This window comes from Glycine soja, chromosome 12 (assembly GCF_004193775.1).
Source record: "Glycine soja cultivar W05 chromosome 12, ASM419377v2, whole genome shotgun sequence".
NCBI lineage: Eukaryota > Viridiplantae > Streptophyta > Magnoliopsida > Fabales > Fabaceae > Glycine > Glycine soja.
Window position 1 is genome coordinate 17782910 of NC_041013.1, and position 27187 is coordinate 17810096.

At 33.9% G+C, this 27187-nt stretch overlaps 2 protein-coding genes across 4 annotated transcripts; one reads left to right on the forward strand and one right to left on the reverse strand.

The window, feature by feature from the left end:
* Nucleotides 1-389: 389 nt before the first annotated feature.
* On the forward strand, nt 390-1352 carry LOC114378837. The gene has a single exon (XM_028337439.1). It carries the CDS (start codon nt 390-392, stop codon nt 1350-1352), a length of 963 nt encoding a protein of 320 aa, XP_028193240.1.
* Nucleotides 1353-16298: 14946 nt separating this feature from the next.
* Nucleotides 16299-26285, reverse strand: LOC114378131 (WD repeat-containing protein 25-like). 3 transcript variants are annotated; one of them, XR_003659258.1, is made up of 4 exons: nt 25256-25918; nt 22593-22751; nt 21648-22301; nt 16299-16998 (listed from the first exon to the last, which is right to left on the reverse strand). XR_003659258.1 is itself a non-coding variant. In XM_028336678.1 (4 exons), exons 3-4 carry the CDS (start codon nt 21753-21755, stop codon nt 16627-16629), a joined length of 480 nt encoding a protein of 159 aa, XP_028192479.1. In that variant the 5' UTR covers nt 21756-22240; nt 22593-22751; nt 25935-26285; the 3' UTR covers nt 16299-16626. The 3 variants fall into 3 exon arrangements, 2 of the variants coding, with proteins under 2 accessions (XP_028192479.1, XP_028192478.1); XM_028336678.1 differs by lacking the exon at nt 25256-25918 and adding an exon at nt 25935-26285 and having other exon boundaries at nt 21648-22240; XM_028336677.1 differs by lacking the exon at nt 25256-25918 and adding an exon at nt 25935-26285 and having other exon boundaries at nt 21648-22314.
* Nucleotides 26286-27187: the final 902 nt, after the last annotated feature.

Genomic DNA, 27187 nt, shown 5'->3' on the forward strand with positions numbered 1-27187 from the left:
AATTCATCCAAAAATCCAATACAATTAATACAATATTATCAAATGTCTGAAAGTAATAAAATGATTCATTTAATATCATCAACATAATATTATAAAATAGACTAATATAAATTAGAATAAAATATTTTTCAACAAGATTTACTATAATAGTTCGAATAATAATTATTTTCTACAAATTAATTTCTTTCAATAAGCTTTGCTACAATTAAATTTGTTGCAACCAGATTTGTTGAAACAAAAGAACAAAATATGATCCATTAATATTAAAAACATGACAGAAAAAATAAATATGAAAAAAAGATAAAAACAAATAACAATGCACCTGAAAGTTCAATTTTAAAAGCAATATTAAAAGCAATTTTAAAAGTTCAAGCTCAGAACACGAGGTCATGGTGGGATCAAAGAGGAGTCGTGGGCGGCCACCAAAAACGGTGTCTCCGGTACCTGTTAATCCTCCATCGCCGGTGGCTCCACCGGAAATGGAATCAGAAATCCATGACGAAGACGAAGATGGTGATTTGGCTAATAGTAAACAAGGACCTGTTAATGGAAGTGAAACGATGGCTCAAGAAACCCTAATCGAAGACCAAGATGGAATTGGGCATAAACTCTGGGTTGACATGATTAGTGGAAATAGAAATCCAGCTAAGGGTAGAGTTATGCAGTATGTGGCTCCCAAGGTGGTAGATGGTGAAATAGATGTGAAAATTGAGGATGAGGATGTTGCCCCAGAATTGAAATTTTGGGAAACTACTTTGATCTTGTATGTCTTAGGTGGAGATATCAGTATGCATATGCTGAAGAATTTCATGGAGAAGGCTTGGAACTTTGTCTCCTTGCCGGATATGTACTATCACGATGATGGATATTTCATGCTTCGCTTCAAATCTCATGCGGATATGGATGTTGTTTTGATGAAAGGGCCTTATACAATCAGGAATATGCCTTTGATTTTGCAGGAATGGAGGCCGGATTTTGATCTCAAGAAAGACATGTTGAGCACCATCCCTATATGGGTGGAATTGCCAAAACTTCCTTTGCATCTATGGGGAGAAACTAGCCTAAACAAAATCGGTAGTGCCATTGGAATTCCTCTGGTGACAGATGAATGCACTACACATAGGCTTAGAGTTTCATATGCCAGAATATTGGTGGAAGTTGATATTACCCAGAAGATGCTTGATGAAATTACTATTACAGATAATAAGGGTTTAAAAAGAAAGCAACCTATTGAATACGAGTGGAGGCCAAAATTCTGTGAGAAGTGCCAGACAATTGGGCATCAATGTGATGGAGCTACTAAGCATAAGATTTGGAAGCCTAAGCCGAAGAAAGTTGATCCTGATAAATAGCCGAAAGCAGAAAAGAATAGCACTCTGGTGAAGACTCCAATTAGAGACAAAGGTCCCAATATCATTGATGTTGAAGACGGTGGTTGTTGGACAGTTGTTAACAAATCTAGAGATAAAAGAAAAGGTAAAGATGCTGCTGAATCATCCTCTACATTACAATGTTTGAATGGCTTTGAGGCTTTAGGGGCTTTGAATGGTCCACAAGGCCCTTATGACAGAGGCCCATGTTAGTCTCTTGGAATGTAAGGGGGCTTAATAAAGCTGGCAAGCTAAGGGAGATAAGCTCCCATCTCCTTAAGCTTCAACCTACTATTGTTGTTTTGATTGAAACTAGGGTTAAACAAGAAAAAGCTCAAAAAATTCGAGATAAACTCTGCTTGAAGGGTAGATACCTGGATAATTACAATCATCATGAAAATGGTAGATTGTGGATAGAATGGAATGATAACAAGGTAGATGTTAGATATGTTAGGAGTACTAGTCAATTTATTCACTGTGGGGTTTATGATTTGGCTGACACTTTTAAGTTTTGGTTGACAACAATATATGCCCACAACCAACTTAATGAGAGGAAAAAGCTTTGGAAAGATTTGGAGGAAATTCATGATATGCAACAGGGGCCTTGGTGTGCTGTTGGAGATTATAACAATGTGGCTAAAAAGTCAAGACAGGGTTGGAGGTAAACTGGTTACTGAGGCGGAATATGAAGATCTTCAAGCTATGATGGATGCAACCGGTTTGAGTGAAATGGACAGCTCTGGGGAATTTTTTACCTGGACTAATAAACAGGCAAACAATCCTATCTATTCTAGGATAGATAGAATATTGGCTAACATAGACTGGTTCCAAACTCATAGTGATGCTAATCTGACTATTCTCCCCCCCCATGTATCTGATCATAGCATCCTTTATTTGTCTGAGCCTCTTCACGTTAGAAAAGAAATTAGTTCAGATTCAACAACTGCTGGGTGGATGCAGTGGGTTTCTATAGTATTGTGGAAAGAAGCTGGAACCAACTTGCTAGAGGCACTCCAATGCAGAGGCTGTGGTATAAACTTCATAGGCTTAGACCTCATCTCTTGAAACTTAATAAATTTACTAATGATATTCAAAAGAATAAACTTGCAGCAAGAGAAAAGTTGGACCAGGCTCAACAGGACCTTAGAAATAACATCATGGATGCCCCCAGAATTGAGGAGGTGAAAAGGTTGACTGATGAAGTGATCCACTGGAATGAAATGGAGGAAAAAATGTTGATGCAAAGATCCAAAATTGACTGGATTCGGGCTGGAGATGACAATAATGCATTCTTTCATGCATATCTGAAATCCAGACAAAATGCTAAAAGAATTAAAGTTATCCACAAAGATGATGGCACTATCCTCACTACTCAGAAGGAAATTACTCAGGAAGTGCTAGCTTTTTATGGGAAGCTCATGGGTCATGATAGTAGAAGCCTCCAACATGTTGATATTGATGCTTTAAGAAGAGGAGATCATCTCACCATGGTTCAAAGAGAGGATTTAGTGAGACCTGTCACTGTTAAAGAGATTGAAGATGCTCTAAATGGAATTAGTGACTTAAAATCGCCTGGAGTTGATGGCTATAGCTCTAAGTTTTTTAAGTCATGCTGGAACATAGTGAAAGAGGATGTGGTCAATGCTGCTCAGGAATTTTTTGCTCAAGATCAGTTATTCTTGCCCTTTAATCAAACTGTGGTGACATTGGTTCCAAAGAGTGATAATGCAAGTATTGTTAAGGAGTACAGACCAATTGCAGTTTGTACAACTTTCTACAAAATCCTGTCCAAGATTCTCACTGCTAGACTGAATAAGGTGCTCCCTAGTGTGGTTAGCCTCTCTCAGGCAGCTTTTATCCCAGGTCAGGTTATTCATAACCATATAATGCTTGCTTATGAACTATTAAATGGTTATGCTAGAAAAGGAGGTACCCCTAGGACAATGATCCAACTTGATTTACAAAAAGCATATGATATGATAGACTGGTTTTCTTTAGAGACTGTCCTTAGGGAGTTAGGTATTCCTAGCAGATTTATTAGTTGGCTCTTGATCATGGTGAAGACTGTTACCGATATTTTCAATATCAATGGTGATCTCTCTGATGTGATGTAGGCCAAAAGAGGCATTAGGCAAGGGGATCCTATTTCCCCCTTGCTTTTTGTAGTGATGATGGAATACCTTAACAGGCTGTTGGTTAAATTGCAGCTGGACCCTAATTTTAATCACCATGCTAAGTGTGAGAAATTGGGGATCACTCATCTTACTTTTGCAGATGATGTACTCTTGTTCTGTAGAGGTGATGTTATGTCTGTGGAAATGATGCTTCATGTGATAAATAAGTTCTCTGCCACTACAGGCCTTGTGGTTAATCCTAACAAATGCAGGATTTATTTTGGGGGGGGTAGATGGTACTACCAAGAATAAAATCCAGCAGATTTCTTCTTATGAGGAGGGCCAGCTGCCAGTTTGTTATCTTGGGGTACCACTAACTAGTAAAAAGCTCAATATAAAATACTACCTACCGCTGATTGATAAGATTACGACTCGAATTCGACACTGGACTTCAAAGCTGCTCAATATGGCAGGGAGAGTTCAGATGGTGAATTGCACCATTACTGTTATCGTTTAGTTTTGGATGCAGTGTCTACCTATCCCTATGAGTGTCATAAAAAAGATTGATAGTATGTGCAGAAGTTTTGTTTGGTCAGGGAGCACTGAAATTACTAGAAAAAGCCCTATTGCCTGGAATTCTGTTTGCAGACCTAAAGACCAAGGGGGTCTGAATATTTTCAATCTGAAGGTTTGGAATCATATTACCATGCTCAAGTGTCTATGGAACCTGTGTAAAAAGGCTGATAATCTATGGGTGAAATGGATCCATGCTCACTATATAAAAAACTCCTCTATTATGAATACGATGATTACAAATAATTTTTCCTGGGTGCTGAAGAATGTGTTAAGTCAAAGAGAGTACATTCACACATTGCAGCCTGTGTGGGATGAGTTGCTGAATAGTGAAAGATTTAAAATGAAAAAGGCTTATGATAAAATGATGGAGGCTGATAGAGTGCATTGGAGCGGTCTGATGATGAAAAACTGTGCTAGACCTAGAGCAATTCACACAACATGGCTTGCTTGCCATGGTAGATTGGGGACCAAGGATAGGTTGGTCAGATTTGGTATGATCACTGATAAGATTTGCAGCTTGTGTAAGGAGGTAGAGGAAACTCAAAACCATATTCTTTTTTCTTGTAAAGTTGCTACTGATATTTGGAGTAATGTTCTAAACTGGATAGGAATTGATCATGTCCCTCAGGAGTGGCCATTAGAACTTGACTGGTTGCTGAACTTGACTAATAGAAAGGTTGGAGAGCTTATTTGCTAAAACTTTCAGTCACGGAGACAATTTATGGCATATGGATCCACATAAATAGTAAGATTTTTGGAGATAATACTTATAGGAATACTAGCAAAGATGTTAGTGATGAGATTATAGAAAACATAGTGTATAGAGGCTGGGGATCAAAGAAGCTGAGAAAGCATATAGCTTCTTTGATGATATAGTTTTTTTTTTGTCTCTTGGGTAGGTTGAATCATTGGATCACCTTGTACTCACTTGGCTTTTGAGAAGTAATAATATCTTTAGTTCAAACAATGCACCTGAAAGTAATACCTTAGGAAGTTCAATACTTGCAGTTCCAATCCTTGGAGTTTTAATATTAACTATATTTAAAACCAAACCAAACAATCCTAAAAATTTTGATCGGTTTAATTCAATTCTGATCGGATCTATAAATCTAAACCTGTGACTCAACTTGTATATCAACGGTTTTGATCGGTTCGATTTTGACCCAAATACATAGATGATCCAACCCAAACTATTCGAATCCGTTTGAGTCAGTTCGGATTCACGGGTGATTCATACCCGTGAACATCCCTAGTATTATGTAAATATATAGATTCTAATAAATAATTTATTTTTAAAAGTCAGTATATTTATTTAATTAAGGAGAAAATTAAAAACAAAGAAATATAAAATAAATCATTTTATTCGACCAAAATTTAAGACAATTAGATATTTTAGTTTTTCACCTTTTATTGTATTTTTTTATTTTATATATTCCAACATGACTAATATAACGAATGAATTATATTTTATACTCAATTTGTAGGTTCTATATATTGCATACTCTTATATAACATGCGACAATTACTTTCTCCATTGAGAATATAATGGGTGAACTATATTTTTATGTTTAATTTTGTAGGTCGCATATTTTTAACTTATAATAGGTTATGTTTTCTAATACTGAATCATTGAACAACAATGTGAAAACTGCAAAAGAGTATGTAAGAAAATGATTCTAATACTTTTATTTTTCATGTCCTCTTATACTCAATTGTTATAATGAGTCAAGATTTTTTTAATTGTCTTTTCATCATTAACATTATTTCATAAAATAGATTAATTAATTAATTAATCAAACATTCTACACATATTAATAACATATAAGATAATAACTTAATTTGAATATAATATCTAATTTAGAATCTTATAGAATCTTGTTGGCAATGTCTTAGATTTAACACTTATTATTGTGATGTAATCACTTATAAATTAGTTTCATATTTATAGTATAATTTAAATGACAAAATTGCACAAAGAATAGAAGTGAGAGAATATAATAATGTTTATGTTAATAATTTCATGCAACATGAGACTTAATTAAAAATTAAAAAGTGCTTTCAGGAATCAAAATGACAATACATGTTAAGTTTATGGACCGAAATGTCAGTAAATAATTAAGTTCATGAATAAAATGATAACTAATTGTTAAGTTTAGAGACCAAATGGAAAAAGTAATTTTTTAACATGTGACAACTATATAAATGACACGTGACAACTGACACGTCATCACCAAAAGTGCTTTATAAGCATAACCGTTTGAGTTAACGAAGAATACTAATGGTAGGACTAATTTGTGGCACTTTTGCCAAATTTAAATAAAATTTTAAGGACCTAATTGTCAGTTTCTAACAAATTCAAAGACAAAAATAATATTTACCTTACTTCTTTTGTTGTACAATTTAAAATCTATAAGAATTAGTGTTTTAATATGTGTATTATATTACTCCTCAAAACAAATATGAGTATTGTATAAGATAAATATTTATTTGTATATATTATAATACAAATATAATTCATAATAAATAAGTATTATTATTTTTGGTAAAAAATATTAGTTGTTAAGTTTTGTTAGCAAAAGATTTGAACCTATGATCTTTCTATTTCTCCTTTTTCACTCACCGCTAAATCAATTTTGTAACCACAAATAAATGCATTTCTTTTCTTGAGAGAACAAATAAGTAAGTATTATTATGTGTATGATTTATATTTCAATTACCAACCAATTATTAGTTCAAGTGGGATTGATTTGATTCTCTTAAATTAGATCTAGAGTTCGAGTCGGGTAGATTAGAAAAATAATTGAAAATAAAGATCTCACTAAAATTAGTCAGGTTTTTTTTATTGAAGATTAATAATGTTACAAATACCAAAAAATATATATTTTTAATTAAAATTCATAATCATTTAATTATATTTTAGATTTACAATAAATAAATGAAATTATAATATAAAATTATTTTTAAATTGAAATGAATAAATAATTAAGAAAATCAAGTATATAAATAAAGATAAGAAAACAATCATTAAAGATGATGATATTAGTCATATATTAGTTAATATCATATATCAAAATATAATTTAAAATGAGAAATTATAAGATTCACTTCTCGATTGTAGGAAAAAAGAATAAGTCATTGAGTTTAAATTTCTCTTACTAATAAAAAATAATAAATTAATAATTATCATTTACTGATGAAAAAATAAAATAAAACGAAAATCAGTCAAAAAATAAATTGAGAAAAGTACAAGCCGAAGGTCTTTCATTTTTTTCCAACTTGTCGCAGTGTCCAAATTCCCGGGATTATACATTCGAATTCTCAAATTTCATTCCAAATGCATATGCTTTATTATTTTATATACTGTATATATTACTATTATAATGATAATAATAAATTGAAGAATGATGAATAGAAAATTTCTATTAGAAATAATTGAATAAGAATTTCAACTCCCGATATCTTTCATATTTGCTCAAAGCACTCATCACTGCACGTGTCTCACACCCTATGACCTTCAAAAGTCAGAGGTCAAATCCCCGACCGGTAATATGATCAGATGGCTATAATCCTTGCAACCATATTAGAAAAATGTCATATATTATTAAAAAATAATGAAAATTTAGGTGGGTCCAAACGCTACTTAATGGAAGGAGTCATTCAGTTAACTTTTTGTAAGAAAAAAAGAAAGTAGTCATAAAATAAATGTTATATGAAATAAGGATAATTATAATGTTAGTTGATCCCTCGAGCAAGCAAGTAAAATATATAAAGGTTAAAAAAGAGACTATAAAAAAAGGAAAAAAAAAAAGAGATCAGAGCATCAGACAATATTTAGATTTCACGCAGCATAACAAGTGAAATATCTAAATATGTACACATATAAAAATTATTAAAAGGACATTATTTCCTACCTTATACACGATGCTGTGCAAGGACTATTGTTTAAAGAAAAATGTTAAACACCCTATTTTTTGGATGTATAGGAGGAAGAAAAAGAAAGATAGACAGGAAAAAAATAAAAGAAAAGAGAGAAATTAATAGATTGGACAAATAATGTAATGAAAATGAGAGAGACAAAAAATAATGAGGTGAGAATGAGATGGAAGAGAAATTATCAAGTTGAGTGTATCGTTATAACAACTCATTTTTTTAATAATGTTAACGTTAATTGTGTAAATAAACTCACCTATTTTTATATAAATATTTTATTAAACTTATTGATTTTTTATAAATAAAAATGTTTAAATTTAATTTTAGACTCAATTATATAATTAAGTCAAGTTTAAGTTCCAAAAGTTAATGAATAATCCCATGTTTAATAACTAAATAATCTCATCTATTTTTTATATTAATATTTAATTAAATAATCCCCCCACATATGTTTAATAATACAAAATGTAAATTTAATATAACGAAAGAGATATACTTAATTACAAATAATTTTCTTAAAAAAATCATTGCATAACTTTTGTATACAATTGTTCTTTTATTCACTTCATTTTCTTACTTTTATCTTATCTTTAATTCAGCATAAATTATTTTAATTAAATATTAAATTAACAAATTTACAAAAAATATATCAATAATATACTTAATAAACAAAGAAAATAATTAAGCATAAGTGAACCAAATAAATCTAACTTAATTTCATATTTTTCAAGATTGAAACTTTTTTTAATAATTTTTTTCTAAACTATTGATATCCTCTGCCGGAGATAATTATGTTTGATTAAAATAAAAATACTATGGACAATAAAGTTTTTTTAAAAATATTTAACACTATTACATACTTAAAAATTAAATACAAAATTATTAATTAAGCTAAAATAATTTTATGTGAATTAATTACCTGGGATGATTTTCTTTAGTGGTCAGGTGTTTTAATTAATGGACTACAGTAAGGCAGGTGCACCAAGGTAGCAGGTAGGCCCGCAGCCAAGTGGGACGCATTGTGCTTGGTGGCGTTGTGAGGGTTTTGGGGAATGTCATCTGTGAGTGACAGAATGTGAGTTATTAGTGTGTCTCTAATGCCTATGTGTATGTGTGGGAGACAGAGACAGTAATGCAAATCTTTGACCGTTGACTTTTCACATTAGATATTTATAGTTATATATAAAGAAAGAAATTATCCAATTTTTATTGTGATCCATTTAACATCTCGAGAAAAATGCTGAAATCTAATATATAGATTGGAATTAAATTATGTGAATGGAAATATGGTGATATTTTTATAATGCCCCTAATTGGCCTGCTCCTCTCCACTGTGTGGGTGTCTCCCATTACCCAATTTGCCACTATTACCTTTGCTTGTTATCTATATTGTATACACAACCATTGCATAATTGGATGTTTCATCTGCAAAAGGGGGAGAAGAACCATTAATTTATTTTGTTCCCCTTTTTTTCTGGTCAAAATATCAGTTTTATATGTCAATCTTTGGACCGTACCCCTCTCTCGCCGGAATTTCCTTACTAGGCACTAGGCAGGGGTTACTATCTAGGCTTGAAGTCAAAAAATAATGGGATGGAGTGAGGGAAAAGGATTTGGGGTGAGAGGAAATTAAGAAAGTGACTTTGAAATTATAAGCATATCTTAATCTAATAATTAAAATGTAGCCTTTCCAATAACATAACATGGTATGATTAACAGATAACATAAGAGTTTTAATTCAAGATTGTATGTATAAAAAATATCTATTGAAAAAGATTAATTTTTTAATTGGATTTCATATCTCAAGAGATTAGCTTCTAACTCTTAGTTAAAGGATATTTTAGGTGTCAATTAATATAGTCTTTCCAAGAAGTGATATATTTAAATATTATTTTAAGGGGATAAGTTGGCACGTAATGATTCTAGATAGGATCTTGAAAGTTCTAGCAAGAATCATTTGTATCTTCAGCAAAAGGGGTTCGTCTTCTTGTGTTACAAAAGGTCATAACCCCTTTTCTTGGTATTCAAATGGGAGTAGCCAAAAGCAAAAACAGGACAATTAATGGCGTATGTATCTAATGAGATAATCATTAACAGTGAGCACTAATGAGAATAAGATTGTTAGTCAATTGAAAGAGATCAGACTTTTGATTACGTAAAAACCATTACTAGTAAACATGGATCTATAATGTCCAAATTGACAGTGATTGCGTGTAGGATGTTTAAATGACAAAGTACAAAGCACAATGCCAATGCACAATAAGATAGGACATATAATTGTGTTGCTAACAACAAACTATCCTATTGGACATAATAATACGGCATCTATGCAGTGTCCTTTTATATTGAAACCAGGGCAACTTCAATAAGAGTGGCAAGAATGAGAGTTACTAAAGTATGAATTGAGTTCAGTATACAAGTAACTAGGTACTAAGTTACAAGGAATAAGTCACATCTCTCAAGTAACTTAAGAAAGGGGATATAATATTCTTGTGTACGTATTAATTTATGTTTGTACATTTTTGGTCAAGTTTTACTAATTTTCATACAAGTCTTTGGTGTGAGATGCAGCAAATATATTAATTTAATTTGGAGCACCAATGGGGGGACAGAAATTGTAGCATTTGTTTAATCACTAAGATATACTTTGATGACATGATTGATGCAATTTAGTAGAAAAACATTATCCTACTTTACTGCGTGTATCCTCTGATTTTGTGTAAGCATAAAAGGTCACATACCTGATGCATGAAATTATGTACAAAAACCTTTTATAGAAGTAACATTATGTCCTAGATCAAGTAATAATTTAAGTACCAGGGTAATTGTTTTGTCAAAACGTTCATACTAGTGGCTCGAGGAACTAAAAAGACTATAGGGAACAAATTGAGTTTTACAATATAGTTACAGCCAAAATCCAGCATATAGTTCATTGGTAATGCTAATTGATGATTAAAGATGTAAACATCTTCCTAAAGCATGATTAACTTTATGAAACCAATTATGTGGTCCCTAATATCATGCTTCCATTTGGGGGTAACAAGGGAGAAAATTGTCAGTGGCAGCAGTAACATGGAGGAACATTTGAATGAATCCATAAGGAAAATCATCATCACCCCGTCGTTAAGCTAGGACTGCCTAAAAATTTGGATAAAATTTAGCATAATTAAGTAAAGTACATCCTTTCTGACTCTATGCTAATTGGCTCTTAGAGATCCAGAGGGAAGTAAAATTTTTAAAGTATTTGTTGATCACATGGCACCTTTTTGCTTGGGATATATATATAACATAGTCAAGGTAAAAAGGTGATTTTATTTTATTTTATTTTATTTATTTTCTGAAGACATCAAAAGCGCTTTGAATCTTGTAACATTTGATTACTTTATGAGATAGAAAAAAGATCATGGTTTTTGAAATGGTATATTTTGCTTTAGGCTTTACCCAGGTCTGCTACAAATTCATGCAATGATAGTTTTAAAGACCCTTGAACTGCTACTAGTTCAGCATCCCCACCTTGTTGCATTATTGCGTGAATCTTTTTATCTTCTTCAGATGAAAAAGTAACAGAATGATGGGTATTTCTTTTTCTTTTTAGTTTTTTTTTTTTTTAAAAACAAACACATGTTGAACGCAGGAAAAATATAGGCAACTATCACTTTGAGGGGTTCTTAATTGTTCTTGTATTACTAATGCCATAAACTCTTTATCAATCAAAAGTGTGGTCCTACTGTGCTGTCCATATTCTAAGTGACTTCAACAGTACTCAAACGTGGTGATTTGAGACTCTCAATGTAGGAATTAGTCAAAAGAGTAACACTGCTATAAATCAACACAAAACCCCAAATCTTAAATTTTTTTCATCTTTTTGATTTACACGGTTTGCCATACCTTTATAATAGTGCAAATGTTAGGTTATAATGCATTCATTGTGATTAGTTTAATGCATTGAAATGATGGTTTTTGTTTATAGCTTATTTAAGTTTGAGGTATATGAGAATTTGTACTACATAATCCTCCACATTCCACTAAAGTGCCTTTTAATCAAATATCAGCACCACATTTTATTGAATTTTAAATGTTAAATGTTGGTGCAAGATAATATGTGGTGACTTCATAACCAAAGAACATGAAATAACTTGAACTCTAGTTCATTTTCCATTTCACTTTTCCCTTTTAACCTTTCTCACCGACACACATATAGCTAACATCATTTGACCGACAACAAGATCATCATAATATGCTGCGAGATGAAAGTGATAACTTATATCTACGCAAAGGGGTCAGTACAATGCTTGTACCTCCACCAGGACGTGTCCTTGCATGCTTCAAATTCAAAAGAAAATTAAATATAAAAAATAAAGAAAAAAGGGGGGCAAAGAAAATAAGCTAAAACTTAAAGACAAAAGTTAAAAAAAGAATGAAAAGGAAAGAAGAAAAATAAATAAAGGAATATTTGTATAAAGGCAAAGTTCACCTAGCACAATGGTTGATAAGTATTATGATACCTTGTCCACCACTTCATGCAACAAATAGATAACGCAGTACACCATCACTACAAAAGCAAAATTTGCTGTCAAATTCTGATTTCAGCAACGAACTTGTCAATCAGAATGCATTTACACAATTGCCAGTGCAATATTCTTCTACATTCCTTGAGAAAAAGAATTCAACTTCAAGGACCCCTTTATCCTTTTAGTGTGTTGAGACTTCATGCACAAAATTATTATTGGGAAGGTGATCATCAAAGTCCTTATCGATATAACATGTAGTCATTTGAATAAAAACCGTTTGCCAATAATTTTTGTACTTTAAAATACGTTATATTTTCCACACCCTATGCTATGCTTTTACTTTTTGCTGTCTCATACCATGATGCTTTCACTTTCATGTATTGTTTGCACTTGTAATAGAGAAACAATAACGTTTTAGTTTCATTCATGATTCATGGCTAGTGATCAATGATCATGGAGGTTAATAGAGAGGCCTTCACACCCACCACTCGCTGTTGAAGTCATGTCGGTCAAATGCCACCAGAATAAGGATTGCGTTCATGAATGAATGCCTATGCAGGTTAATTAATCCATATGCTACTAGAAGAATCCAGATATATTGAACAATATTATAGGAAGCAGGAATAATCTTATGTATATTTCTAATGCACACACATCACTTCACAAAGTCATGCTTTCTTTCTAAAAGAAAATGATTTAAATCACATTGCACACCCTTTCACTTTCTTACTTTTGACTCCTGTTATTTATCTACACTACATACAAGTTTTTTTTTTGGAAGTAATGACATACACGTATTATCACACTCAAATGACTGACATGACAAGAAAACACTAATGTATATTAAAAATGACAGAAGTTCAAAGAAGGGATTCCTTCATTTTTCTGTTTTTCTTTCTCTAATCATTGACAAGGACACAGTGTATAAGCTATGACAGCATTGACAAGACCTAATTCAGTTTATACATCCTAAGGAAAACAAATAAGAAAAAGAGAAGAAAAGGGAAAGTTGTATTTAGTCTATGAAATTGAATAAAGTAATAGGCTTGAAGCCAAAATAGGTTTACAATGAATACAAAACAGTACAGGATGGCGTCTTGCTTAAAACAAAAACAAAGGAAATATGACAAAAGAAGAGGATGTTACAGCCTAAATATCTGCGAAACTTTATGCACTGATTAATTTAAAACAAAATAATTAATCTTTATTTGACATAAACAAAGAATAAAGATAGAGAAGTTAATGTAGCCAACTGAAAACATTGATCAGTTAAACCAGAAATTGAAGTTCATGCAAGTTGCATCACAATTCACTAGTATTCAAACACGATCAGTGAAAGTGAGAACAACCTCTGTTAAAGGTGAAATAAAATATAGAAAAATAATTATTATAAGAAAGGATAGATCAGACAGAATCTAATTGATCTACTTTATCTTCTAGCTGGACTCAGCTTTCTAGAACTTAGTGTCAACCAATGGCAACAATCAAACATAATCCCTCCAAGATTTTCATACCCGGGAGCTTAGATTATAATGACTCATGCCAGGTGTTGAGGCATATTACTCCATGTCATAGGGACATTGTTATAGAGATAATTTATAAAACATAAATGCAAGGGGGTTGATTAATGAGTAGTAGTGGCCACGTAGCCTTATGAGAAAAACAAACACCACCTTATTAGGCATCCTTCCAAATTTGGGAAATTGAGAGCAAGGTGCATTTAATAAAATCATGATTGGCTTTTTTTTTTCTGTGTTTTTCTAAATTCTTTGGCCCTTACTAATAAAGAAGGACCAACCAAATGGGTGACTTGGTTGAGGCCACAAATCACATGGCAGAACCAATAAAATGAGTTTGTCGGCTACTTTTCAGGGCCAGGATTGGAAGGCTAGTGATAACACTGTGAGCAACGCTCAAACATTTTGATTATGGTCTAGCATGTAGCAGAGGATAAACATTAATCCGAAAGTTGGAAAGCATATAGATGACAAGATGAATCAAAAGAAAAGAGACAATGTGATTAGCAGAGTAGTAAGGACTAGCTAGTAGTATTTAGTGAGAATGGTTAGGTGGTTTTGTGATTCCAAAGCAACGATGTTTATTGCAAAGCACAAACTTTACTTAGTAATAATTGTCATTTTTTTTCGCTCCCCCATGCCCCAATTAAATGCAATATCATGTAGTACTAAAGTGATTAAGAAACCATGAAGCAAGTTCATGTCAAATCCTACTAGAGCTTCTTCAACTGGCTTAGCTTAAAAACCTTTCAGCCCATCGTTTCGTGTCGCCCCATAGGTTAGCTTGTGGGACCTTTAAAACGCGAATGCCCTCTTGACCTCAAGTACGCTATAAAAGTATCTCTCTTTTAGATGATGATTGCAGTCATATGGGACTGTGGAGTAGTAGTAGGGGCATGCTTTCCTCATTCTAAGTTCCATCTTTCTTGTGCCCCTTTTTGCCTTTCGAGTTTGTTTTTTGGGGGAAAGACTGGTGGGGCTTAACAAAGAGATAAATATTGGGATAATAAAGAGAGAGAGTGCTTAAGACCATGTAAGGTGGGGAACATATTCATATAGACGTTGAAAATAAATTATGTTCATAGGATAGTAGGCTGCATGAGGCCTAAGGGGTGTGTGTTTCCTTGCTTTAAATGGGATTTGAGATTACATTGCCCAAATTTTTCCAATATAAACAGTTTTAAGAGAGAGGTACTTGTGGACCATCAAATTTTGAAAGAGGTGCTTGGTTTTTCTTTAGATAGTGCTGTGTGATGTTCAGATATATCATATAACAAAAATGTTTTCCAATTTCCAGAATTGAAATTTCTTTGTGTGGAAAATGGAAAATTGGGGGGGGGGGGGGGCGGTTGGGGAAGCTGGTCCCATTTGCAAATGCATCTAAAAAGAGAAATAAAGAGTGGTGTGTCTTGTCCCTCTACAATTGAATTTGACCCCCATGAAGAGGGGAAAGGGAGTTACATAATTATAATGTCTTGTTTAGACCCTGTTAGGCCCCCCTTCCATCTCTCTTTCCTTGTGGGAAGATGTGGCTGAACATAAGAACAGCAGAGTTTGCCCCCACAAATCCCCTCTTGGATTAAGTCACATTTAGGGTTTCCTTCCATGATGGTAGGTAATGGTTACAAGCATCTAGACATTTCTTGTAACTCGTGAGCTGCACCACTGCCTCATGCCACGTTTTTGTTTTAGTTTTTATTTCACAAATGCACATGAGAATAAAGTAAGCCCTGCCCAGCATTAAGAGTGTGAAGGACATGCAAATAAGTGTAATTTCCAGTTTCACAGCAGGCTTGTCAAAATCTTCCATGGAGGGCATATCACAATGTTTCTTGTAAGGCTGAAAAGGATAATTCACTATGTTAGTGTGACAACGATAGTTTAAAACTTTTCAAAGTGATCAAATTTTGGTCTGAGACCCCTGAATATTCGAGATAGAAACATGCAACTTGCAGGCTGATGTTTGTTGGGACAAAACTACATTCTATGATGACATCCTTTGACCATATAGCAATCTTTTGGAAAGTTATTAGGTCTTTGAGAATCTCGATAGTCATGGAGCCTATTTTCATTTCGCTGCTTTTTATTCCATAGTGGTGAAAGCAGGTTGACTCTTTAGCCAATTTAGATGCTAATGGCCAACACAAATCTCTGTGCAGCTTTACACATTGTAAGATCATTGCCTGAATTATCCAAAACAGTTCTTCACTGGGGAAATTAAGGGTCAATAATGGAGAAGCATTTTAAATTTTCATTCATTGTTAGTAACTTTCTACACAGTTCAGAAAAGATCTGTCACATCATTAATCATAGTTACCAAGATTTCTCACTTCTGGTAAATACTTTAAACTGCTTTTTAAACAATTCACACCATGATTCACTATAGTTGTAATATAAGTGAACAAACATTAAATCCACAGTACAACAGTAAAAGGGTACACATTTAAGCAAGCATTGACTTGTGGGAGAAGGTTTCATTATTCACACAGTATCTAACAAACTAGAAACAGCTGCCTAGACTAAGAGAAGGCTAGAGTTTTCCACTCTCCTAGCAAGTCATTTTCTAGTAGTAACCGAATGCTTGCCCTGTGAGAAAATTAAAGACTGACTACTCAAATACCAAAATACTTCCATCCCATGAGCATGAAGCAATAACATTAGGTATAACAGGGTGGAAGGCAACATCTATGCATGCCTGGTCATGGGCCTTGATTTTCTTCACGACTTTGGATGACTGATAATCATAAAGGTAGATAGAACCATCTGAAGAGCCAGAAGCAAGTTTTTTCCCATCCAAGCTGAAATTGCATTTGATTGGAAACCCAGAGACCACATGTCCCTCATATCGCTTATATTTGTTGAGTCTGTAAGGTGGGGTGGTAGTAAAGATTGCATCATAATTCCCATTTGATTGGGCAACAAAAATTGAATCAAATGGGTGGCACCTCACACAAGGACACGTATAAGCTTCCACATAAACCTGATTCAGGAGTATAATAAGCTAATTAAAATCTGAATTCACAAAGTATAACAAAGTTTACACGTACATATGGTCAAATTGATATTTAGAGAAGAATTGCATACTCCAAAATGCATATAAGCATTAAGAACAATAGGTTGCATGCATCATAGAAATTCCAGATTGTAATACGTAGTGCACGTGGCTTGAGTTTTATCACAACTTTAAGATCATGGAAAGTCTTTGGAAGAGAAAAAATTGAAAAGTTGATCTTCTGAACTGCTTGTTCAGTGTTATCAGTGCAAATCATGCTTCTTTGCTGCATTAATATTATTACCTAACATTTAACAACCATCAATCTAAATGTTTAACCAAAAGTCAGCATACCTTGAGTGACAAGTGTAAATGAGTAAAATGTAGATAATGAAATTTAATCTGACATGTGTAAATGAATAAATTGTAGATACGTAATTTAATCTGATATGTAGGCAATGGCAACATAAACAGCAGTGTGGAAAAGTACAGAAGTGGCGAGTAAGAAGAGGGAGAATCTAGAAGCCGGTAATCTCAAATAAACCCTAAAGCAGTGTACTGTTGTTAATGGCAGAGAGCCCAAAATCCATCATATACATATGGCAAATGGCATAACAGAAATTGGTGGAAGCCAAGGCATATACAGACACACACACACACACAATAAACCGGTGTTTGCATGTTCTTTTGCAAGAGTTTTTGCCTTGCTTTTAATTTGATTCATGTGATTTTATGGGCGAAACTCATGTAATTTTGTTAAGTTTGATTCAGCCAGGACAGGGACTGGAAAATGTGGAAAATCTGAGAAAAGAGGCTTAAAAAGGGTAAAAAAGAGTGCTCCGATGAGGAGATCGACCGTTTGTGCTCATTTTAGAACACCTAAAGCTATAGCAGAAAGGCCGTTCTGAGCTTTTCGCAAAAAAGGCAACAGTGTCACCAATTCCGAGAATGGCTGTTCTCTGTATAGGTACGGCTGTGCTGCCCCCCCCCCCCCCCCCCCCCCCCAAAGTTAGAATTTAAAGTGACCACTCAATGAGAACAGCCGTGCTATTGCCTGTGCCAGCTACATTTGTTTTATTGAAAGGGAATTGGGTGAGGGTTTGAATTATCTTTTGCTTTGTGCACGAAATTAGAACACTGTGAGTGAGTTAGGCATAGTTGGGAGATTTGTTGGATTGAGGGAGCACGTGAGAAGGATTACGGTGCCTCTAATGTGTAATTTCTCTACTCTTTCTAATGTATTTGAGGTTCTGTGTATGCTTGTCTATGCCTATGGCCAACTAAACCCCCTATTTTCTAAGACTATGATGTAATCCGCAAATGAACTCCAATTTGATTAATTTAAATTTGTCTTTGTTCAATCAATTGTTTCATTCTATTGTGCTTTATTTCATTTAGAATTGACCACTCTATATTTTAATCGTTTGTGCATTTGTGGCCTACTTCGTATGAACTGTAGAATAATTGGGTCCTGTGAAATATGACCGACCAAACATATTTTAGGGATTTCTGAATTAGTAATTTGTGAATTAATCTCCACAAACTTATACTTTCTCGTAATTTGAACCCAAACTGACCAACTAGGATTTGAATTAAGAGAAAGAGGGTTCAGTGTTTCACCAGGACCTGTTAATTATTTTTGAGATTTTCAATAATTGATTTTAGATGAGTTTTCAATTACAAAAAGTGAGGGAAATCAAAAGCATGATTGGAATGATAGTCCTAGGTCTCTTTATATGATAAATTATCCCATTATTACTGCATGCAGAGTACACTTGCCCTTAGCGAACATATTTTACGCTTAAAGTTTCAGGTGCCATCACCAGGGACTAGTTGTATAGTTGTTGGATAATTTCTTTTGTGAAAACCAAACAGTTTTTTGTGTATAATTTTTGCTTATTTTTATTTTTCTGTTTTATTTGTTCAGTATTTAAGTTCAAAAAAGAAAATTGTTGAATTTTATTATTTTAATTTCTTATCTCTATACTTGTTGCCTGTTGTGTTTAATCCTTTCTCCTTCCTGTGTTTAACAGTTTCATGCTCACTCGATCTCAGTGACCAGTGCTTCTACACGAACCTAAGATCGAGAAAGTTGCTCGCAGGAATAGAGCTAAGCAGAGGAGAAGAAACATGGCTGGAAACAGAGGCAATGGGGGGTGAGACTGTTGTTAATGAGCAGGTAGAGCAGACCTTGTTAGACTATCTCACTCCTCAAGTGGAGATAGCTAATAACATATTGTTGCCAACTCTGGGGGCAGAAGTCAATTTTGAGCTGAGACATGGCTTCTTGCAGATTATAGAAAGCAATCAGTTCCATGAGGCAGACTCTGAAGACCCCACGTACCTGAGGTTGACTGGCACCATCAATGTGCAAAGCGTGCCCACAGAGTATGTGAGATTGGATGCTTTTCCATTCTCACTGAATGGGAAAGCCTGGGATTGACTTTGTGCTTTACCTGAACACAAGATCACGACTTGGGAGGACTGCGTTAATAAATTCCTTGAGAAATATTTCTCTGTAGTTAAAACTGATCAAATACAGAGGGATATTGGGAATTTAGTGCAGGAGCAGGAGAGTTTGGCTGAAGCGTGGGAGAGGTTTCAAGAGTTTCTCCGGAGTTGTCCACGTTAAGGTTTCAGCCCACAGAGGATTGTGCAAATATTCTATGGAGGATTGTCCTTTCATAATAGTACAAGCCTCGATGCTGCTTGTGGGGGAAATCTTATGCTGAAGCCACCTACTGAAGCAACCAAGATCATTGAAGATATGTCCTTTGATCCCAACAACAATTCTGGGGATAGGAGGATTGTGAGGAGGCCAGTGAATCAGGTAGAGGTCGAAGCATCCAGTTCAGGACTATTGTATTTGACTGGCTGCTACTATAATGAATGAATACTATTGTCTTCATCAAACTCCCTTCACCATAAATAGAACCATTGTTTTTTAAACTAAACAAGACTAGCTTGCCTGATCGGTTCAACTGCCAACTAGTCCATGGCAAGAAAATGATTGTATCTGTACACTGTAGCTGTTACACAGTTAGCATAGTTTAACTTTAACTAGTATACTGTGAGTTGTTGAAAGAAAGAGTGTGCATCATGTGCATTTTCATCTATATGCTAACACTTGTTAACCAACAGATCAAGTTAACAGTTCAGTTAGCAGGTCCACTGTTCTGCTCTAATTCTGTTACAACTTAACTGACTCAGTTGCTACAGTTTCTCTAACACAGTTTTTCTATATATTTAGAATTGTACTTAAAGTACAAATTTGATTGATTTAGCAACAGAAACACAAATACAGAGAACAATCGGATTGAAATGAACCATTTTATTGGGAAAAAAAATTAAAAAACGCAGGCACCCCCACCCCAACGTTCTCAAGTTTCTTCCTTGCCACACCCTGTTCGTTTCTATACCTTTCACATTTTCCTCCATTTTGTACTCTATTTTCCTTACTCAGCCATTCTTTTTGAGATTCTGGAGAAAATTTAGAGTCACTTATTTTCTCCTCAACAATTTTCTCTAAGGAGTAGGCGGTTCTACCCACTCCTTGAAATTCTTTATTTGGACTCTTAGAACCCAACTCCCTAACTCAAAAGCTTGGGAAATTTAGTTATTGGCATGTTTTTGTTTGGAGAAGGCGTATTTTACTATTTTAGAACTCAGTAGAAAGTATAAATCTAGGGATTGCATCTTTAAATAATTTTCCAAGTTCTTGTTAAATATTTGTTACATTGACCTAATTTAAAAAAAATATATATTTAGTTCAAGAACAAATTAAATAAGTAAACTAGCAACCTGGTCCCTGAATAATTTGATATTTTCAATTAGGTTCCTATACAGTACTTAAACGAAGCCTAACGGAAATGTTGCCAAGGATCCAATTAAAAACAATTTACTAGTTTAGGGATCTAAATCTAATTACAGACTTTAAAGTATAGGAATTTATTTAAAATCCATAAATAATCCAGAAACCAACAAATTAACTTAACCTTAAACAAATATTATGTCTTTAGTGTAATCTTATTATTAGGCTCGCTACGCTAAGTCATTGCTGAAGTCTAAGCATGGGTAACATCCCTAGGGTGGCATGGACAATTGGACATTAATATTGCATTTGCAGTAAGTTTGCTATGTCAGTTCATTCATCCACCCTATTTAAAACAACTTAAGGCAGTATGTTTTGGATCTTGAAACTTGAAAGTATCAAACCAGGAAAAAAGGCAGTATGTTTTTAATCCTATAGCTTAAAAAATATGGTAGCTTAAAATATTAAAATTTCATGTTTAATGTCAATACAAAATAATATTATTATGTGTTAAAAACAGCATAATAATATACATACGTTAAAAATTAATTCCAGTTTGACAATAATTTGGCCATAGTTGAAACACTAAACCATGAATCAGTCCATTTACCGGCTGGTCTAAGAAAATAGAAATGGTATCTATAACTTTTACTAGACTATCTGCATTATTCTATTCCCTCTAGAATGACTTATTGTTTCAAGAGTTGTAATCAACCTCAGCATTGCTGCTTAAACTAACAATAAGCAAACTTCACAGCAATTTTGCAGAAAAAATGGATAACAGTTAAAACAGAAAAATGAAAGACAATATATAGAATTATCTCACCTGATTAGACAATGGTATCTCTCTTGACACATCCCAAACAATAATAGCGTTCTTGTTGGCGTTACTTTGAGATACATCACTAGAAGAGATGAATTGCTTCCCATTCATTGTGAACTCAACATCCAGAATTGGACCTAAATTTCAATTATAATTGTGCACTACTTTGCCAGTTCTGGCATCCCAAAGTTTGAACCGGCCCTTTGACCCTCCGGAAAGGAAGAGATTTGAACTATGAAGCACCAACACTGACACGGACACGGACACGTGGACACCTCACCTCTTAATGGGATGCTGATTTACTTGTCAGTGTCGGTGTCGTGTTGGACACGGACACGGACACGTGTCGGACACCCGGACACGACAAGGGGATGGGGTGTCCGTGCTTCGTAGGATTTGAATTGTCTGGATGGAACTTTATAACTCCAACAATTTGATCTTCTCTGAAAACCCGAGTCTCCAATCCCTTTTCAACATCAATTAACCTTGACGTGCAATCATACCCACAAGAAAGTAGGAAGTGCCCTTGCTGAGACCATTTCACATCTTTGACTGCTGCATTGTGGAAGTTTAGCACACATGCTTTCTTCTGATTTCTGCCCCATACATTCCATATGCAAACCGCATGATCCATCCCCGCAGATGCAAGGAGGTGAGCTGTAAGCTAACTCTGATGAACAAATAAATACCAGTACTAGTATATACAACAAGCATATCTCTCACTCTCTCTCTCTCTCTCATACACACGTAGACACACAACACTTTTCAATACTTTGATTTTAAATTTAGTCCAGCCGTGAACAAATGCTTTATACATTAAAATTAAAATATAACACAAATACAATACCTTTATCACTAAGAAACAGTTTAGGACAACTATTCCTCCTTAAAAACTATAGTATATCACACACAAACCAGGGCAACAGTTTGTCAACAAAAAGAACTTACCATGAGTTGATGACCAATGTATAGCATTGACAGCTTTTGTATGCCCATATAGAGACGCAGATAGCTTTTCAGATATCAAGTTTGGGCTTTGATGACCCTTTGCTTTACTTTTCAACAATGATAAAATATTATGGTGTATATCAGCATCCAAGATACTCCCTAAGTTTATAAACAAGAAAAAGGTCAGAGTAGTTGTCTCTATCAAAGACAAAAAAAGAAGAGATCAATATAGAAGCAAGGGAATAGATAGAATCACTAAAACATGCAGCACAACTATGTCTGAAGAAAGTACCAACAGGAAAAGGTATGTGTCAGAGGAAATAAAGAAATTTAATTTATGCAAGCTCATCACTCAGCCAGAGACTGATTATAACACAAAAATTCATCTGCTGCATGCTTCAAAATTAAGCAGCTATTTTCTATTGAGCTTCCTCACTAGATAGATATAGAAGTGGAGGGCCTTAATTGAGAAGTAGACCTTGAACTATGATAGTAGCCATGCCAAGCGATTGTTGCATGAGCACAGTGCCAATAGACAATCAATTAAAAACTCAAGACAATATTAACAATTTAACATAACTTGAGCATGGATCTCACTAGAGCTTATTATTATTTTAATACATTTTGAACTTTTGATTAGTTGCACCCATAGACACTATGCTCATGCAATAATTACTCTAGTCATGCCAAAGAAATTAAATTCTCCTAAATACCACCAAAAAATGTCAGGAAAAGAGAATCTGGGTGGGATTTATATAGAAGAATAAGGATACAATTATGAAAAAATGAGTATCTAAGACTCCAAGTTTTGCTTATCTCCTAAAGAAAAGATCATTTTCATTCCCTTACTCGCTTAATTATCCATGCCACAACCATATGTTTACCTCCAATGGACATATGATGTTTGACAGATTATGTCTCGTTTTCTTCATCCTTTCAATAGATACTTGTGGCATTATTACCTCCAATGGACATATGATGTTATAACATCAATTCCTCATATTACTTTGGACTGATATATCCAAAAAGGCATATCAGACTATTCTCCCTCCCTCTTCTCTACCCCTCTATGATGTTATAACATAACCAATCCATCATATTACTTTGGATTATGATATATCCAAAAAGGCATATCAGATTATTCTCCCTCCCCTCTTCTCTACCCCTCTAAATCACATAGCCCTTAAGCATATGGTCATGGGTTCGATCCCTGGCCACTGAGTATGAAAAAACATCTGTTGGGAGAGGTCAACCCCCTAAATGGATCTCAATACCTTAGGGGATTAGTCCTTGACTTTCGACTGAGGGATACCTTGGTCCACACACACAAAAAATGTCTATATATGCCATTGGGCCTTTTCTTCGTTCTCATACTTTTTTATCTCTGGTTGTATGGTTGAGAGAGGAGGAGGGGATTTCAAGAGGAGACAAGAAAATTCAAGAGGGGGAAAATGATGAAAGCACTATCATAAAATTTTTAATTGCAATATTGGGAATGATTATAAATTATACAATCTATAAGATTTACCATATATACAAATATAATGATAGATATGTTATATGTTATTACATCAATATCTTAAATTGTTTTAAACAAACTATAGTCATAGTTAAAAATCACAAATAGCAATGCATAGCAATCAGCATTAAAAGCGGTATAGTGAGATGGCCGCTATTTTAAATATTATAATATGAAGTAAATAATTAATACTACATATATAAATAGTAAAAAACAAAAAAAAAATCCAAAATTAAAGAAATTTATGATAAATAATAAGTTAGATTTTATGCACACAATCACCATCAATCTAGGAACAATAAGAATAAACTAATGCAGTAAAAATATGAAAGATGATGGTAAAATTAGTAGAAAAAGAACACAAAAAATAAGATAAAAATTAGCAGAACTTGAACTGGGAAGTCTAAAAAGGAAGAAGAAAGAGTGAAACTTGGGGAAAAAAATAGTCCTGTAAAGTGAAGGAACAAAGGTCAAAACAGAGAGAAAGAAGGATTTCAAATCCTACTATGTTTATGAAGCAAAAGTTGCATCAGAAAATGGGGTGACATGACAATTTTAGCCAAGAAAACCCTCAACAGTGTCATTTCAGCAGTACCAATAGTTTTTTGAGGTCTATATCATAATAGCGTCATTATAGCACATGAAAAAAATAACCTTTTTGGCATTCCATGACCACTTTTTCAATCCCATAGCATCCTATGCCGTTCCACTACACTATTGTCTATTGCTCCACTATATCAAGACTATAATAGCGTCATTATAGTCTTGATATAACATTGTATAGTGAATCACATACTTCAATATGTATCCCAGCAACAGAAGATAGCAGCAAAAAAAATAAAAGATGAAGTTGATCACATAAAATGCAGCAACACAACAAATAAAGGTAGCATCAATATCATTCCTAAAGCTAATATAAAACCAAGAGATTTTTCTTTTATTTTTTATGCATTGTTAGTATAGGAAAGTTTTAGACTTTCAATTTGCTGTCAGCCTGTCACATTATTTAATAAGTTTAATGTGACCAGTGTTATCAATTGTGGATTGCAGAAAATGGATAAAAGCCAACATTTGGCAACATCAGAAAATTGGACAGATTTTTAAGTTCATGTTTTCAGTTCCCATTACATTCATTCATGCGCACCTGTAAGTGCAAGCCCTTGCCTCTGCAGAGCTCTTTTCCACACTCCTCTGCTAGTTTCCAGCACCACTCGCCATCGCACAGCACAGTTCTTTTTTTTTTTTTTTTTTCCAGCCAATTTCTGGCATCCAGACTCATTTCTCACTGGTTTACACAGAGTCATCTTTTTTTCCGGCTAGTTTCCAGCAATTTTGTCACTGTTGTAGCCTACCCACTACCATTTCACTTTTTTGCTAACCACCATAGGTAATTTGTGAAGGGAGACCGCTACCACAATGGCATGTTTTTATGGCAGAATTTTGGCCTTCTGCCACCACCATCCACCATTGATAACACTGGTATAAATCTAAGGTAAGGGTTTAAGGTTCAAAATATCGTCATCCCACTATCCACTATCCCCTATAGCATGTATAGAGTCGGACACTCCGCGCCGCTATTTGGGACTGACAACTCTAATCTATAATCATAATTCCAAAATTGAACGCCTTTTAACAAACAGACCTAAAAATAAAAACTAAAAAAAAAAAATCAAAATGGAACCCTGTAAATTTCACAAAATTTGAATGTGATTTGAATTTCCACCGTAAAAGTTTCAATGATTACAAAATTGAACAAAAAGAAAAAAAAAGTTCAATTTGGATTACACAAAGGAAAAAGGAGAAAAAAAAGAAGAAATGGGTACCAGATAGCGTGAATGGAGACGGAACAGGAACGGGTCAGGAAGAGGGGCAGGGGTGGGGCCATCAATGCGCGCTGTCGTTTGGAAATGTATCTTCCGGGCATGGGAGCTTGCGTTTGGTGGTTGAACGAAGGATGAGAAGACAAAGGAAGGTGTCGTTTTAGCGGGTTAGGGGAAGAGAGTGATACTCTCTGTCGTTTTGGTGGTTCTTCTTCTTCATCTTCGTGGTCTGAGGCATTCGAATAAGCGTTGCACAGAAGATCCATGTTTGCTTAGCGCATGTTCTATTCTATTCCTTCTTCCCTCTCTTGCTTAAGTTACAGGGTTAGGATACGATGAGAGTTTTTTATTACAGACAGTCATTCACCTTATTTCGTAGGTGTTGAGTAGAAAATTGATTTAAACTTTAAGAAAATAATTGATTTTAAATAAAATTGATTATTATACAATTAATTTTTGTGAAAATAGAAGTTATTCTTACTTATTTTAATATTATCATGATTTTTTTATATCATAATTTTAAAAACAATCCATATATTGAAATACGGTTGACTCACCTCACCCATCTAACATAGACTACATACATCGGATTCATCTATTTTTTTCTTTTCCTAGTTTTCAATTTTCTGCGGGCTTTGATTTTCAAAATTTTAATGTTAAGGGAAGACTAACTTTCAAACATAAAATTAAAGAAATAACAAAAACGATATATTTAAAAATATAAATATCAAAATATAACTTTTAAAACTATGTATAAATACGAAACAAATAAAACTTAATGAACCAAAAGTGACATTAAACATTTTAATTTTAAATCAATTTTTTAAATTTAAATATCCAATTTCATTCTTGAAAGTGTAATTTGATGACATATGAGTCCTTAAAAGATGGAAAAATATTTTGTTGTCCTCAAATGCGTAAAAAAATGACAACATATTAATCATGTCATTAGTTTGATTTATGATGTCTAACATCTATTCTCATGTGGCAAGTGAGGATTCAAATATCATGAAAAAATATTGTCAATTTTGGCAGCTAACTTAGCGGAACCAATCTATCAAGAAAGTGTTGATGGACTATTTTTCCATTTTTGGAAATTGTGAAAAGAATTAGATAAACTCGCTCCTCTTCTTTTTAGACTTTGAACTCCCCTCCCAATTGCTGGTTCCCACCCTCCTCCTTTATATCTTTTGCACATTTTTTCTCTCCCAAGACCCTCGTCGAATATTTTTCTTTTTCTTATTATTATTTTATCT